The sequence below is a fragment of the Oncorhynchus tshawytscha genome, linkage group LG09, assembly GCF_018296145.1.
Source record: "Oncorhynchus tshawytscha isolate Ot180627B linkage group LG09, Otsh_v2.0, whole genome shotgun sequence".
NCBI classification, from domain to species: Eukaryota; Metazoa; Chordata; class Actinopteri; order Salmoniformes; family Salmonidae; genus Oncorhynchus; species Oncorhynchus tshawytscha.
The window spans coordinates 84982230-84996505 of record NC_056437.1 but is presented as its reverse complement, the minus strand read 5'-3'; the positions used below and the strand labels follow the sequence as shown (position 1 = coordinate 84996505).

General features: G+C 43.4%; 1 protein-coding gene across 50 annotated transcripts in view; it reads left to right on the top strand.

Moving 5' to 3' along the window:
- The first annotated feature begins 340 nt into the window (after positions 1–340).
- Positions 341–14276, top strand: part of LOC112259004 (glycine-rich cell wall structural protein 1.8) — a 29262-nt gene continuing 15326 nt past the window's right edge. For 8 of the 50 annotated variants that reach the window (XM_042327800.1, XM_042327793.1, XM_042327807.1 and 5 more), the window contains exons 1-18: positions 2405–2454; positions 3007–3072; positions 3175–3213; positions 3846–3914; positions 4128–4214; positions 4305–4337; positions 4641–4682; positions 5253–5303; positions 5730–5780; positions 6269–6328; positions 9597–9647; positions 10967–11011; positions 11163–11213; positions 12687–12737; positions 13207–13251; positions 13543–13593; positions 13825–13869; positions 14100–14144. In XM_042327800.1, coding sequence (XP_042183734.1) covers positions 3037–3072; positions 3175–3213; positions 3846–3914; positions 4128–4214; positions 4305–4337; positions 4641–4682; positions 5253–5303; positions 5730–5780; positions 6269–6328; positions 9597–9647; positions 10967–11011; positions 11163–11213; positions 12687–12737; positions 13207–13251; positions 13543–13593; positions 13825–13869; positions 14100–14144 — 852 coding nt within the window. In that variant the 5' untranslated portion in view covers positions 2405–2454; positions 3007–3036. Of the gene's footprint in view, positions 531–2404; positions 2455–3006; positions 3073–3174; positions 3214–3845; positions 3915–4127; positions 4215–4304; positions 4338–4640; positions 4683–5252; positions 5304–5729; positions 5781–6268; positions 6329–9596; positions 9648–10966; positions 11012–11162; positions 11214–12686; positions 12738–13206; positions 13252–13542; positions 13594–13824; positions 13870–14099; positions 14145–14276 lie in introns of those variants that run through there. The other 42 variants (XM_042327783.1, XM_042327781.1, XM_042327772.1 and 39 more) reach the window with 31 other exon arrangements.

The following is a 14276-nucleotide window of genomic DNA, read 5'->3' as shown; positions in this document are numbered from 1 at the left end:
ACCATCTGCTCAAGAAAACATCAGTCCACGGCTGAATCTAGTTGATGATCCCTGATCTAAACCATGATCTCACACTTATCACCTCTTTGAAGCATTGTCTTATCCCGCTCATCACACACAAATCACATTGCCATGTTAATATACTGACTGGCAGCAATCCAGCTGATCAGCAACCTGATGTGGACTGTCTTTGGATGGGCAGAGGTGGACCTGACTGCCTGTCTAGAGGGAGACGGAGAAATGGGGCAGGTGCTTCGGTGCAGCAACGGCCAATTGCAGGGTAGAGGGCAGGGCTGGTCAGGGGGAGGGTATCAAAACCAGAATCGTATTTAAGGCGTGGGCAAACACTGGAGATGTCTACTTGTGCTGTGCCCCTGTCCAGTCGGCCAGTTTCTCTCTCTCTCTCCTTGTCTTTCTGTCTGTCTGCCTGTTTTTCTCTCTGCCGGACCAGGTCTCCTCCACCATGCTGGTAAAAGCGCTCCTTCAGACCTCGCTGGTCCTATGGCTGGCACAGCACACACTACAAGGAGGTAAGAGACATAACCAAGACTATCTGTGTGGAGGATAGAATGGCTGATGGAAGAGTGATGAGAGGAATGTGGAAGAGGGATGTGAGGGAATATGACAGAATATGAGAGAAAGTGAGAACATTGTCTAAAGGATGTAGATCACAGGTGAGAGAAGAGAGAGAAGAAGAAAGGCCCACATTTGTGTGAGGATTGGGAAGGATAGAAAGAGAGATGAAAACATGCCACCATCATTTCTTAATTTGTAGAGTTGATACATCAGAAATAGTATTTTTAATTCATGTTGGAGTAGTTTCAAGACTGTCTTTGTAGAACATTATTATAATAGCATTCAGACACGTTACGTTGTGTTGTGAAACACTGTACAGTAGGTGTCAGCACAGGACTGCTTGTTACCACCTTAAATCTTCACGGGTGCTTGCTGTGTGCACAGCAGTGTAAATTGGACTTAAATGTTTAAATGTCAATTATTTATTAGTTTATTGTAGTTTCCGAAAATATTGTATTGTTCTGTAAATTATGGATTTGCTTGTTTCTCAACTTAGATTAAAAAAATAAAAATAAAAATGTTTTTAATAATAATATTCATATTATATTCATATATGAAACGTGAACCCGTTTTGTTGTTGGATGTGTTGCTTTGTGGTCCACATTTAGTTACCTATTACGCACAACTTGCAACTTCCATAAAAAAAACTTGCCAATTTGAATTGTCCAAATTAAATTGAAATAACATTTGAATTATAAGATATGTTTAATATAACATTCATTCCCTAGTTGTGAAATTCCTTTGACACATGTAGTCAAAGAAGCTCTAAAATTCACAGAGAAAATCATCAAATAATTGCCAGCATAATTGCTTTAATTGAATAGTTGGGGATAAAATGAAAACAATTAAAAATTGTATGGAACATTTGAACAATTCAGAGTAACTACTTTGTTTTAAACCCTGACAACATGCATTTCATGTTTCTGGTGACTTTATCTGAGAGGTCTGGAAGGCCTGTCAACATACAGATGTAGGATCTTTATTTGAGCCAGTTTGCTACAGCAGAAAAATAATCCTGCAACAACAGGAAATGTGAATTATTATGTGGATTATAATTAATTGATATTTTCCTGGGAAAATCAAGTCTGAATTTTCAAAGTGAAAATTACAAACCTCAAATACACTACAAGTTTCACATTTTATGCATTGCAGGACATTTCTCCTGCAACATGGGGATCCAATTAAGATCCTACCCCTGTACAGCTGAGTGACAGATAGCTGTAGACATGTTGCTAAACTATCAGGAATCAACTTGGGTATTATGCTCAGATATCTCTGCAAAACCGCCCAACTGACATTTATGTGTCAAATTTCCAATGTCCGTGTCAGACCACGGAAAAAAATGGGCCTACGTGGTCCTTGCTTCCTGGATCTCAGTGAAAAAGACCTGCTCCAAGTCTGGTGACCCCGCTAAGCCTCTGTAGTTTCATCTCGTCTGATTGCTTTGAATCAAAGCATGGGAAGGTGAGGTGGCAGCAGCGGTCCAAATTTGACAACCTGTTGTGAAAGAAGCCTTTACAACCTGCACACAGTCCCTCCTTTTTGTCTGTCTCTCCACTCCATCAATGGGAATGTCTGTTTCTCTTGCCTCAAGCTGCCCAGTTGGAGCTGAGTTTGCATGGGATGGGAGTGAGATGTTCACTGCTCATCATCCGATGACATCACTTAATATTTAATCAGCTGTAGTGTTTCAAATGCTTACGTTATGGATGGTGTAACACTGGCACTGGCCAACAGGAAACGATGAAGGCCTTCATCTCTCTCCAAACCACAGCATAGCAGCATAGCATACTTCATAGAGTGATTTGCAATTCTGTTTTTCATCTCTATTAGGAGTGAAACCTCAAAGTGGCGGCATGGGGAAAATGCTACCCAGGGGTAAGTGCAATTATTAGTCTCTGTATGTCTGTCTGTCTCTCCCACCCCACATCTCTCTCTTTCTCTCTCTCTCTCTCTCTCTCTCTCTCTCTCTCTCTCTCTCTCTCTCTCTCTCTCCTCTCTCCTCTCTCCTTACACTGCTGTGCACTAAGCAAGCACTATGGTGCTCACTGATCACTGATGTCTCACATCTCCCTGTGGAACTTCCACCAACAATCAGCCCCTAACGGATTCTGTCTTATCTCAGGACTGCACTCAATTAACCCGTCTTGAGCATAGTCTAAACTAATTTGCTCAACTAAATATGGCTTCTGCTTAAGTTGTCTGGCATTTTTAGAATGAATTAAAAAACGGAAAGTGGTGCAATCGTCAGTGAGAAATCTGACTTAGATTCTGTCTTGCAATGCTCATCCTCCTTATTAATGATTTAATATAGACTCATATGATACAACGTTTAGATTTTTTTCCCACCATAGAGAAACATGCTCCACTATGATGCATCACTGATCACTGACGTCTCACATCTCCCTGTGGTGTCTTGTGGTCTTCCAGGGGCTGGTGCTCTTGGGATACAGGGAGGCTATGGAGCCAAGCCCGCCAAAACCGGAGGAGCTGGGGGTAATATTGATTGATTGCCATATTTATATTTTTAGTGCTGCCAATCATCATTTGTGATTTAATTTATGAACCATCATGACCTGTCTTTCTAATGAATCACAGGTGGTCGTTATCCAGGGGGGGCTCAGCAGCTTGGAGGAGGTGAGTTTCTCAAAGATAGAGCTAAAACGCGTACACTGAGTCTACTGTACCAAACATTAGGAACCCCCCCGCCCTAAGAACAGCCTCAATTCACCTGGACATGGACTCTACAAGGTGTTCAAAGTGTTCCACAGGGATGCTGGCTCATGTTGACTCCAATGTTTCCCACAGTTTTGTCAAGTTGGCTAGATGTCTTTTGGGTGGTGGACCATTCCTGATACACACGAGAAACTGTTGAGCATGAAAAACCCAGCAGCGTTGCCGTTCTTGACACAAATCGGTGTGCCTGGCACCTACTACCATACCCTGTTCAAAGGCACTTCAATCTTTTGTCTTGCCCATTCACCCTCTGAAAGGCACACATACACAATCCATGTCTCAAGACTTAAAAATCATTATTTAACCTGAGGCCCCTTCATCTACACTGATTGAAGTGACTTTAGCAAGTGACATCACTAAGGGATCATAGACTGACCAGGTGAATCCAGGTAAAGGCTGTGTCAGGTGTTCTTAATGTTTTGTATTCTCACTGTAAGTATTCTCTGTTTGATTCAGCTTGTGTTTATCTACTCTGTTCAATGTGTTATTTGTGTGTATCAATATGTGACATGTCTCCACTGTCTTTCCTAAAGGGGGATACAGAGGCCCAGGAGGGGCCGGGGCTAGGGGAGGATATGGTAACGGAGGCCAGGGAGGCTATGGTAATGTCTACTACTTTACTTAACAAACAGTCTCTGAACAAGGCTTGTTAAGATTAAATGTCTTAGTAACTTAGGTTTACATGAAATCCACAATGGTTATATGCCAAAAATGTCTAACTCTTGCAGCAGTTTTCCTTGTTGATTTAAATATTCATTCATTTATTTTAATAAATGTCTACATAATATGACTTCTTCCCATTTGTCTGATTGTAGGTGCTGGTCTGGGAGCAGGAAATGGCCAAGGAATGGGGACGGGAGCCGGACTGGGCTCACAGGGTGGGAAACCACGTGGAGGTGGAGGTGAGTGTGGCATTCAGGACAAGAGATGTTTTATTCCAAAGTTTGTACTGCCGAGTAAACATCATCTGTCTGTTTGTCTGTGTTTGTCAGGATATGGTGGTAATGGCTATGGCACACAGCCAGGTACGTGTTTGTTCTGTTACCTGGTATTTGTTTGTATAGAACACACAATATTTAAGATCCTCAAGACCGTCTCCTCTGTCTCTGTCTGTTGGATCTAATCATAGTTAAGTTGAATTTGTGACTTTGTCTGTGAGTGCAGATTGGTTCTCATCTAATAAACCAGAATGTGATCTTGGAATAAAATAATAATAACTCCAGGGGTGGAGATTTAAGCTTTCTGTTTGTGGTTATGTGGTTAAATGACATGATGTAAAGAGTTATGTGTTGCATGTCCTTTGACCTTGCTACTTGTCTTGTTGCTAGGTTACGGGCCTGGAGCTGGAGCCAGAGGCTATCCACGACCAGGTAAGCAGCCAATCCCTGCTGGCCTGAACCATCTAAAGGCCAATACTATAGTCTACTATTTTACAAGCCAGTGTTCATATCTTTTACAGCTCACACCTCAAGCACTTAATTCATTGAACAAACTGTCAATCCCAATCAATAAATCAGTGGGGATTTCCATACAAATTGTAATCTGCATACTGTACACTGTACAGTGTACGTTAGCCAGCTGGGTCCTACATAGACACCAAGCATCTGTAAACTGGCTTTTTAGGATCTTTTAAAAAGATTTTCCACTTTGAAATTTCAGACCTAATTTGCCCTAATGAGAAATGTATTAACCCCTACATAAATGTCCATTAAACTGACTGGTTTTGTTGGGTATCTTTTTATAATGTTACTTAGATTGATGCACAGGTGTGTCAATTTACTCTTAAAAATGAATTATTTTTCTGCTGTAGCAAACTGGCTGGAATTAAGATCCTACATCTGTACAAGCAAAGTGGTTGATTGCTGCAAAGCCTCTGTACCTCATACACTGCATGTGGAGTTCGATCATTCCAATTGACAGTGCCCCTTTGCAAACATTAGGTGCTGGAGCTGGGTATCCCAATGGACAGGGATCTAAGGGACCAAAACCGGGTAAACTTTCCAATCCTGCTGTGTCCGTCTGTGTCCGCATTCATGTTTGTTTGTTTTTACCAGCGTTTTTCAGCTTGTGCCTTCAGATGTGCTCTTCGTGTTGCCGTTTTCAATCTCTTCTGTGTAATCAGTATTTATGCCTTTCGCTGATTCACTCAGACATGGTGTAAATGCAGGTTGTTTGCTCAGTGCATTAACAGGTGTCTATCTACTTACCATCAATGGTTGTCTTTATTTTTCAGTTGCCATATTCTTTCAAATGGGCAGCCATATATATTTTGTTGTGGTGTGATTGGAATTGTGTTAGTAGTAAAGTATGTAAGTGGGTGTGTCTGTGTATGGTTATGTTTGTGGATCAGAGCATCGTATCTGCATGAGTCCGTCCTATAGTCGCCAGTGTTAAGTAATCACTATTGTGGTCTTCAGGATATGGTGCAGGAGCTGGAGTGCCCAATGGACAGGGTGCTAAACCCAATGGTAAACATCTGCTACCCTGTGGGTTTGTCTGTCTATGTGTGTCTTTGTCCCAGTTTCTGTAAAGGTGCACGTCGCATGTAGACACATTATGCCAAAATCATGATATTGATTGTGTAAGTTCACATACTGTCTACATATGGTGTAGGTATCATTTTCAGTCATAGTTTTGTTTGAATGCTATTGAGACACCATGCCAATATCTATTGTCATGTGTGGATCACAGCCCCTGTCGGCATGTTGTGGTTGTGGGTTTTGTTCCTAACTTTGTACAGGGATTTGGGTTTTTCTAACAGCATGGGTTTGTCCTGGGTCTTCTTGACCAATCACTAGAAAGTGACTCCTAACGATGATCAAAGTATTCTATTTTCAATATTTGAAATCACATTGTCATGTAGAATTCTAGCTTCATTTTGGGGTTCAGACGCCAGTCTTTTTATTGGTTGGTTTTTGGGTGAATCCTTTTGAATAACCACTGTTGTGGTCTCCAGGGTATGCTGCAGGAGCTGGAGGAGTTCCCACTGGACAGGGTGCTAAACCATCCAAACAGGGTAAACCTCGCTTTCCTTGTTTTCATGTCATCTCTTTATAATTATTAGTCTAGAACTTAAGGTTTCATACGTGCACCTGGTGGCCTTTCCTTCTTCTCTGATCTGGTTCTAAGTCTCTGATCTGGTTCTCTATACTTACTAAGTGCTTTCAAGGTTTCAGCGTCAGTGCTCGAGCCGCTGGTATATCCAATGGGCTTATGGTTTGACGTGGATGTTTTGTGAGTCTTGTGGAAGTTTTTTAATTTTTAATTTTACCTTTTTTTAACTAGGCAAGTCAGTTAAGAACAAATTCTTATTTTCAATGACGGCCTAGGAACAGTTGGTTAACTGCTTTGTTCAAGGGCAGAACGACAGATTTTTACCTTGTCAGCTCGGGGATTTGATCTTGCAACCTTCCGGCGACTAGTCCAATGATCTAACCACTACCAGATGGACAGGGAGCCAAACACTATAGACATACAATACCAGATGGACAGGGAGACAAAAACTATAGACCTACGATACCAGATGGACAGGGAGCCAAACACTATAGACCTACGATACCAGATGGACAGGGAGCCAAACACTATAGACCTACGATACCAGATGGAGAGGGAGCCAAACACTATAGACATACAATACCAGATGGACAGGGAGACAAAAACTATAGACCTACGATACCAGATGGACAGGGAGACAAAAACTATAGACATACAATACCAGATGGACAGGGAGACAAACACTATAGACCTTCGATACCAGATGGACAGGGAGCCAAACACTATAGACATACAATACCAGATGGAGAGGGAGCCAAACACTATAGACATACAATACCAGATGGACAGGGAGACAAAAACTATAGACCTACGATACCAGATGGACAAGGAGACAAAAACTATAGACCTACGATACCAGATGGACAGGGAGACAAAAACTATAGATCTACGATACCAGATGGACAGGGAGACAAAAACTATAGACCTACCAGATGGACAGGGAGCAGATGGACAAGATGGCCCGAGCCAAAAACTATAGACCTACGATACCAGATGGACAGGGAGACAAAAACTATAGACCTACGATACCATATGGACAGGGAATCAAAAACTATAGACCTACAATACCAGCTGGACAGGGAGACAAAAACTATAGACCTACGATACCAGATTGACAGGGAGACAAAAACTATAGACCTACGATACCAGATGTACAGGGAGACAAAAACTATAGACCTACGATACCAGCTGGACTGGGAGCCAAACACTATAGACCTACGATACCAGATGGACAGGGAGACAAAAACTATAGACCTACGATACCAGATGTACAGGGAGACAAAAACTATAGACCTACGATACCAGATGGACAGGGAGCCAAACACTATAGACCTACAATACCAGCTGGACTGGGGCTCGCTAGAGACTCCTCTTCACCTGCTATTGTTTGTTTTCATTGTTAGTTGTCAACTGGGATGCATATCATCTTCCTGTTGTTTGTCTATGGTTTCCTTCCAAAAGTGTTTGTGAATGTTGCTCTTCATCTAATTACAATGTATTAAATCTTAAAATTTATCTCAATCAGTGACTAACTCCAGGTGTTCATAGAAACCTCTCTTTAGTATGTGCATATCAGCTGTCTGAGGTTGCTAATGAATTTGATATGGTGTTTTCTTCATGTGTTATTTTAACATGTTATCTATGTTGTCTCTCCAGCGTCTTTGTCATCCAATGTCTTCACTTTTACGCCTGCCTCAATTGAGTTCTCATTTACATTAACACTATCAGTAGTTCTTGATTTAATATATCCAGATTGGGAAAGCATTTCATTCAGTTGTGACAAAAAACTTGAAGTGACCTTCAATTAACATTTACTTGACTTCTTAGCTGAACATGTTGAAGTGTTTAGTGAAGCTATGTGACTGTGTGGTAAAATGTGTATAGATTTAGCAGGTGGAAACTTGTGGAATAGACACCGCCTGGAATGAACTTTTAACCAATCAGCATTCAGGTTTAGACCCACCGATTGCATAACATGCATACTGGTTGTTTAGGGACTGGTGATGGTGGAGCAGAGCAACCTATTGAACAGGGTGCTAAAGGCAACCGTGTGTTTGCCTGTCGTCCCGTCTGTAGCTCAGTGTGTGATCCTGTCTGTGTCTGTGCCCTGGTGCCTGTTGTGTGTTTGCCTGTCGTCCCGTCTGTAGCTCAGTGTGTGTGATCCTGTCTGTGTCTGTGCCCTGGTGCCTGTTGTGTGTTTGCCTGTCCTCCCGTCTGTAGCTCAGTGTGTGATCCTGTCTGTGTCTGTGCCCTGGTGCCTGTTGTGTGTTTGCCTGTCGTCCCGTCTGTAGCTCAGTGTGTGATCCTGTCTGTGTCTGTGCCCTGGTGCCTGTTGTGTGTTTGCCTGTCGTCCCGTCTGTAGCTCAGTGTGTGTGATCCTGTCTATGTCTGTGCCCTGGTGCCTGTTGTGTGTTTTCCTGTCGTCCCGTCTGTAGCTCAGTGTGTGTGATCCTGTCTGTGTCTGTGCCCTGGTGCCTGTTGTGTGTTTGCCTGTCCTCCCGTCTGTACTCAGTGTGTGTGATCCTGTCTGTGTCTGTGCCCTGGTGCCTGTTGTGTGTTTGCCTGTCGTCCCGTCTGTACTCAGTGTGTGTGATCCTGTCTGTGTCTGTGCCCTGGTGCCTGTTGTGTGTTTGCCTGTCGTCCCGTCTGTAGCTCAGTGTGTGTGATCCTGTCTGTGTCTGTGCCCTGGTGCCTGTTGTGTGTTTGCCTGTCGTCCCGTCTGTAGCTCAGTGTGTGTGATCCTGTCTGTGTCTGTGCCCTGGTGTCTGTTGTGTGTTTGTCTGTCGTCCCGTCTGTAGCTCAGTGTGTGTGATCCTGTCTGTGTCTGTGCCCTGGTGTCTGTTCTATGTATCAGTGTTGCACCACAGAGGACGGCTTGGTTCATTCAAAACTCTGATTTACATGCTAATCCAAATTCATCCCCCTGACTCTGACGGTCTAAATATAGAGTCTCTGCTACATCCTCAGTTTAGCTTTCGTTTAGAGTGAGTGTCACAGTTTAATAGTGAACACTGCTTGTTGCGTGCTGGGGTGTTCAATATGCTGTGTCATATTGGGTTCCTGAAGTATATGTATGGTTCATATTAGTTGCAGTACAAGTGTCGCTAAGACTGCATGCCCATGACTAACGTACCGATTCAACAACTTGTCAATATGTTAGCTTTTATGTCACGTGTTTGGTCTGTTTTTATATATTTTTGTACCTAATGAGTCATTGTTGTGGTCTTCAGGATATGGTGCAGGAGCTGGAGTGCCCAATGGACAGGGTGCTAAGCCCAATGGTAAACATCTGCTACTCTACCTCTGTGTGTCTGTCTCTGTCAAACGTTTAAACTCTAACAGCAGGAAGATATGACGTTACAGTAAATATATTACAATCAGATAGCTGCTGAATACCCTGTTTTAGGTTGTGTTGAATAACCAGTATTATGGTCTCTAGGAAGTGGTCCAGGATGTGGAGTGCCCAATGGTCAGGGTGCTAAACCTAAACCCCATGTTAAACCTCTGCTACTCTGTCTGTTGTTTCTCTGTCTGTTGTTACTCTGTCTGTTGTTTCTCTGTCTGTTGTTTCTCTGTCTGTTGTTTCTCTGTCTGTCTGCTACGTACAGTATTGCATGATGCTGGTATTTATGGATGATATTGCCCTTCTGACAAATATCACTGTCTAGTGTGTGAATATCAGCTGGTGACCTGCTATGATCTGTTAGGGAGTTTTAAGTATACTGTTGCTGTACATTTTGACTGGATGCCTAACTTCCCTATTGTTGCTATTGTGGTATTTGATGCAGTTTTACGCAGTGCTCAGGCATGCATTCTTTAAACGGTATGTGGTGGTTACTAACCAGTGTTGTGGTTTTCAGGATATGGTCCAGTTGCTGGTGATCCTAATGGTGCTATACCCAGTGGTGCTAAACCCAGTGGTGCTAAAACCCAGTGGTGCTAAACCCAGTGGTGCTATACCCAGTGGTGTTAAACCCAGTACGGCCCAGTGATGTACTGGGCCGTACGCACTACCCTCTGTAGCGCCTTAATGCCGGTGTTTGCTAGATATTTGTGCATGGCTTTAACCTATGCGATGAAATACTAAGATCAAGGGCAGAATGTGCTGTGCAGGTGGTATTGATCAATTGTCTATAAGCAGTGTTGAGTAACAGTTGTTGTGGTCTCCAGGGTATAGTCCAGGAGCTGGAGTTCCTACTGTATCTGGTGCTAAAAATGTTAAACTTTTGCTACCCTGTAGTTGTTTCTGTTTCTATGTTTATGTCCCTGTGTCAGAGGTGATCTGCACACTCTCACTGTATTGCATGTTTGGTGATACCAATACGAGTAGGTCTTTGTCAGTTTATGTGTCAAGACCATTTGAATAGATTTGAGAAGGTAGCGCTAAGTAACAGTTGTAGTGGTCTTCAGGATATGGTCCAGGAGCTGGAGTTCCCAGTGATCAGGGAGCCAAAGGCAATGGTAAACCTCTGATACCCTGTCAGTGTGTCTCTGTCAGTCTTTGTGCAACTTGTCTGTCTGTGTCAAGGGCAGCATGCATTGTGTTTGCAAATGCTTTTCATTTATGTTTTGTTGTTGTAACAACTGTTGTTGGTTCCAGGATATGGTCCAGGAGCTGGAGCTACCAACAGTGTTAAAAGCAATGGTAAACCTCTTTCTGAGTGTTACAGGTCTATCTCCATCTCTGTTTCTTTGTTGCTCTCTTATGATAAGATACATCACTTCTGCTTATAGTAAGTACAGAGCTAAGATTAATTGAGTAACAAGTGTTCAATAATAGTTGTTGTGGTCTTCAGGATATGGTCCAGGAGCTGGAGTTCCCAGTGATCAGGGAGCCAAAGGCAATGGTAAACCTCTGATACCCTGTCTGTTTGTCTCTGCCTTTGTGATGCATTGCTGCATGTCTGTAACCTCAACTGTTTGTTAGAATTAGCATATTGAGGCCTTTGACAGATAGAGTATGCCCAAGCCAGTGTGATAACACTAAATGTTGATGCTGGTTTGGTCTGTTGTAGAACAGGGTTGAGTAAGAGTTGTTGTTGGTTCCAGGATTTGGTCCAGGAGCTGCAGCACTAAATGGTGCTAATCCCAGTGGTGCTAATCCCAGTGGTGCTAATCCCAGTGGTGCTAATCCCGGTGGTGCTATACCCAGTGGTGCTAATCCCAGTGGTGCTGCTAATCCCAGTGGTGCTATACCCAGTGGTGCTATGTGGTAATCCCAGTGGTGCTAATCCCAGTGGTGCTATACCCAGTGGTGCTAATCCCAGTGGTGCTAAACACAGTGGTGCTATACCCAGTGGTGCTAATCCCAGTGGTGCTATACCCAGTGGTGCTAAACCCAGTGGTGCTATACCCGTGGTGCTAATCCCAGTGGTGCTATACCCAGTGGTGCTATACCCAGTGGTGCTAATAGTGGTGCTATCCCAGTGGTGCTATACCCAGTGGTGTTAATCCCAGTGGTGCTAAACCCAGTGGTGCTAAACCCAGTGGTGCTAAACCCAGTGGTGCTATACCCAGTGATGTTAATCCCAATGGTGATAAACCCAGTGGTGCTATACCCAGTGGTGCTATACCCAGTGGTGCTATACCCAGTGGTGCTAAACCCAGTGGTGCTAAACCCAGTGGTGCTATACCCAGTGGTGTTAATCCCAATGGTGATAAACCCAGTGGTGCTAAACCCAGTGGTGCTATACCCAGTGGTGCTAATCCCGGTGGTGCTAATCCCAGTGGTGCTAAACACAGTGGTGCTAATCCCAGTGGTGCTAATCCCAGTGGTGCTATACCCAGTGGTGCTAATCCCGGTGGTGCTAATCCCAGTGGTGCTAAACACAGTGGTGTTAATCCCAGTGGTGTTAATCCCAGTGGTCCTATACCCAGTGGTGTTAATCCCAGTGGTGCTAAACCCAGTGGTGCTAAACCCAGTGGTGCTAAACCCAGTGGTGCTATACCCAGTGGTGTTAATCCCAATGGTGATAAACCCAGTGGTGCTATACCCAGTGGTGCTATACCCAGTGGTGCTAAACCCAGTGGTGCTAAACCCAGTGGTGCTATACCCAGTGGTGTTAATCCCAATGGTGATAAACCCAGTGGTGCTAAACCCAGTGGTGCTATACCCAGTGGTGCTATACCCAGTGGTGCTATACCCAGTGGTGCTATACCCAGTGGTGCTAAACCCAGTGGTAAACCTCTGTTACCATTACTAAATGTCAGAGTCTGTATCTCTATTGCTGTATCTTTCATGACTTCAGACTGAACCCAATGGTCATTGACGAGATCTACAGAGCTAACTTGTATTGAATAACAGTTGTTGTGGTCTTCAGGATATGGTCCAGGAGCTGGCATTCCCAATGGTCAGGGTGCTAAACCCAATGGTAAACCATGGTTACTTTGTCTGTGTCTACGGCCCTATTCAATGTGTGTCTTTCTATCTCAAAATTGAGGTTGAGCTGAATGGTGCATGCTGTGTGGTAATGCAAACGTTTGTAGCATATTATGCTTGCATGGTCTGGTCATTTTTAGAACAGTTTTGAATAAGAGCTGTTGGTTTTAGGATATGGCCCAGGAGTTCCAAATGATCAGGGAGCCAAAGCCAATGGTAAACCTCTGATAACATGTCTGTGTCACACTCTGTATCAAAGTGGAGCTTCTTTGACTGTATGTTGCATGATAAGTACTACAAACGTTGGTGCGATATGACTCCTGAACGTTGAGAAGGATTAATATATTTGTGCATGGCCAGAGGGGAAAGGTCCCAGGGCAGCATGTTTTGTGCTCATGCAAGTGATTATTCACAATAAGTCAGTGTTGACAGTGTTGCGTAACAGTTGTTGTGGTCTCCAGGATATGGCCCAGGAGTTGGAGCACCCAACGGTGGTAAAGGAAATGGTAAACCTCTTTCTGAGTCTTCATCAGTCTCTATTTCTCTGTCACTTTAGAGGTAAACTGGCACCTTTCTCTTAGTCCACCAATCACTGGGTGACACTCTTTTTCCTGGTCCTTCGAGCCAGACATTTAAGTACTCTGAACCATTCCATCAGGCCAATTAAACATGTTATTACAGTGAAATGCTATAGCATCTCTTATTATAAATAAGGTACAGAATCTCGGATGATAAGATCTCCAGAGAAAACTTATGTTGAGTAACATGTATTGAGTAACAGTTGTTGTGGTCTTCAGGATATGGTGCAGGAGCAGGAGTTCCCAATGGTCAGGGTGCTAAACCCAATGGTAAACATCTGCTACCCTGTCTGTGTCTACATCTGTCTTCAATGTTTGTCGTCCATGTCAAAGTTGAGGTCGAGCAGGATGCTGCATGCTGTGTGATAATGTTACAGTTTGTAACATATTTTTGCATGCCTGTTGCCAGTTCATTGAGCATATTGTAGAATTTGACCGATCCATGGATGCTGGCCTGGTCAATTGTAGAACAGTGTTGAGTAAGAGTTGTTGTGGTTCCAGGATATGGTCCAGGAGCTGGAGCACCTAACGGCGCTAAAAGCAATGGTAAACCTCTGATACCCTGCCTGTCTGTGTTGCATGCTGTATGGTACTCTATCTTTAGAAGAGTATTGGTGATAAGCGCCTGAACACATCCAGCTGGTGTTTGCTAGATATTTGTGCACGGCTATAAGCTATGGGATGAAATACTAGGATCAAGGGCAAAATGTGTTGTGCAAGTGGTTTTGATCAATTGTCTATAAGCAGTGTTGAGTAACCGTTGTTGTGGTCTCCAGGATATGGTCCAGGAGCTGGAGTTCCCAATGGTGGTAAAATCAATGGTAAACCTCTTTCAGAGTGTTACAGTCTCTCAATCTCTATTCATCTGACACTCTCCTATGTTTAGCTACAGAACCTCTAATGATTAGATGTACACAGCTAACTTGTGTTGAGTAACAAGTGTTCAATAATAG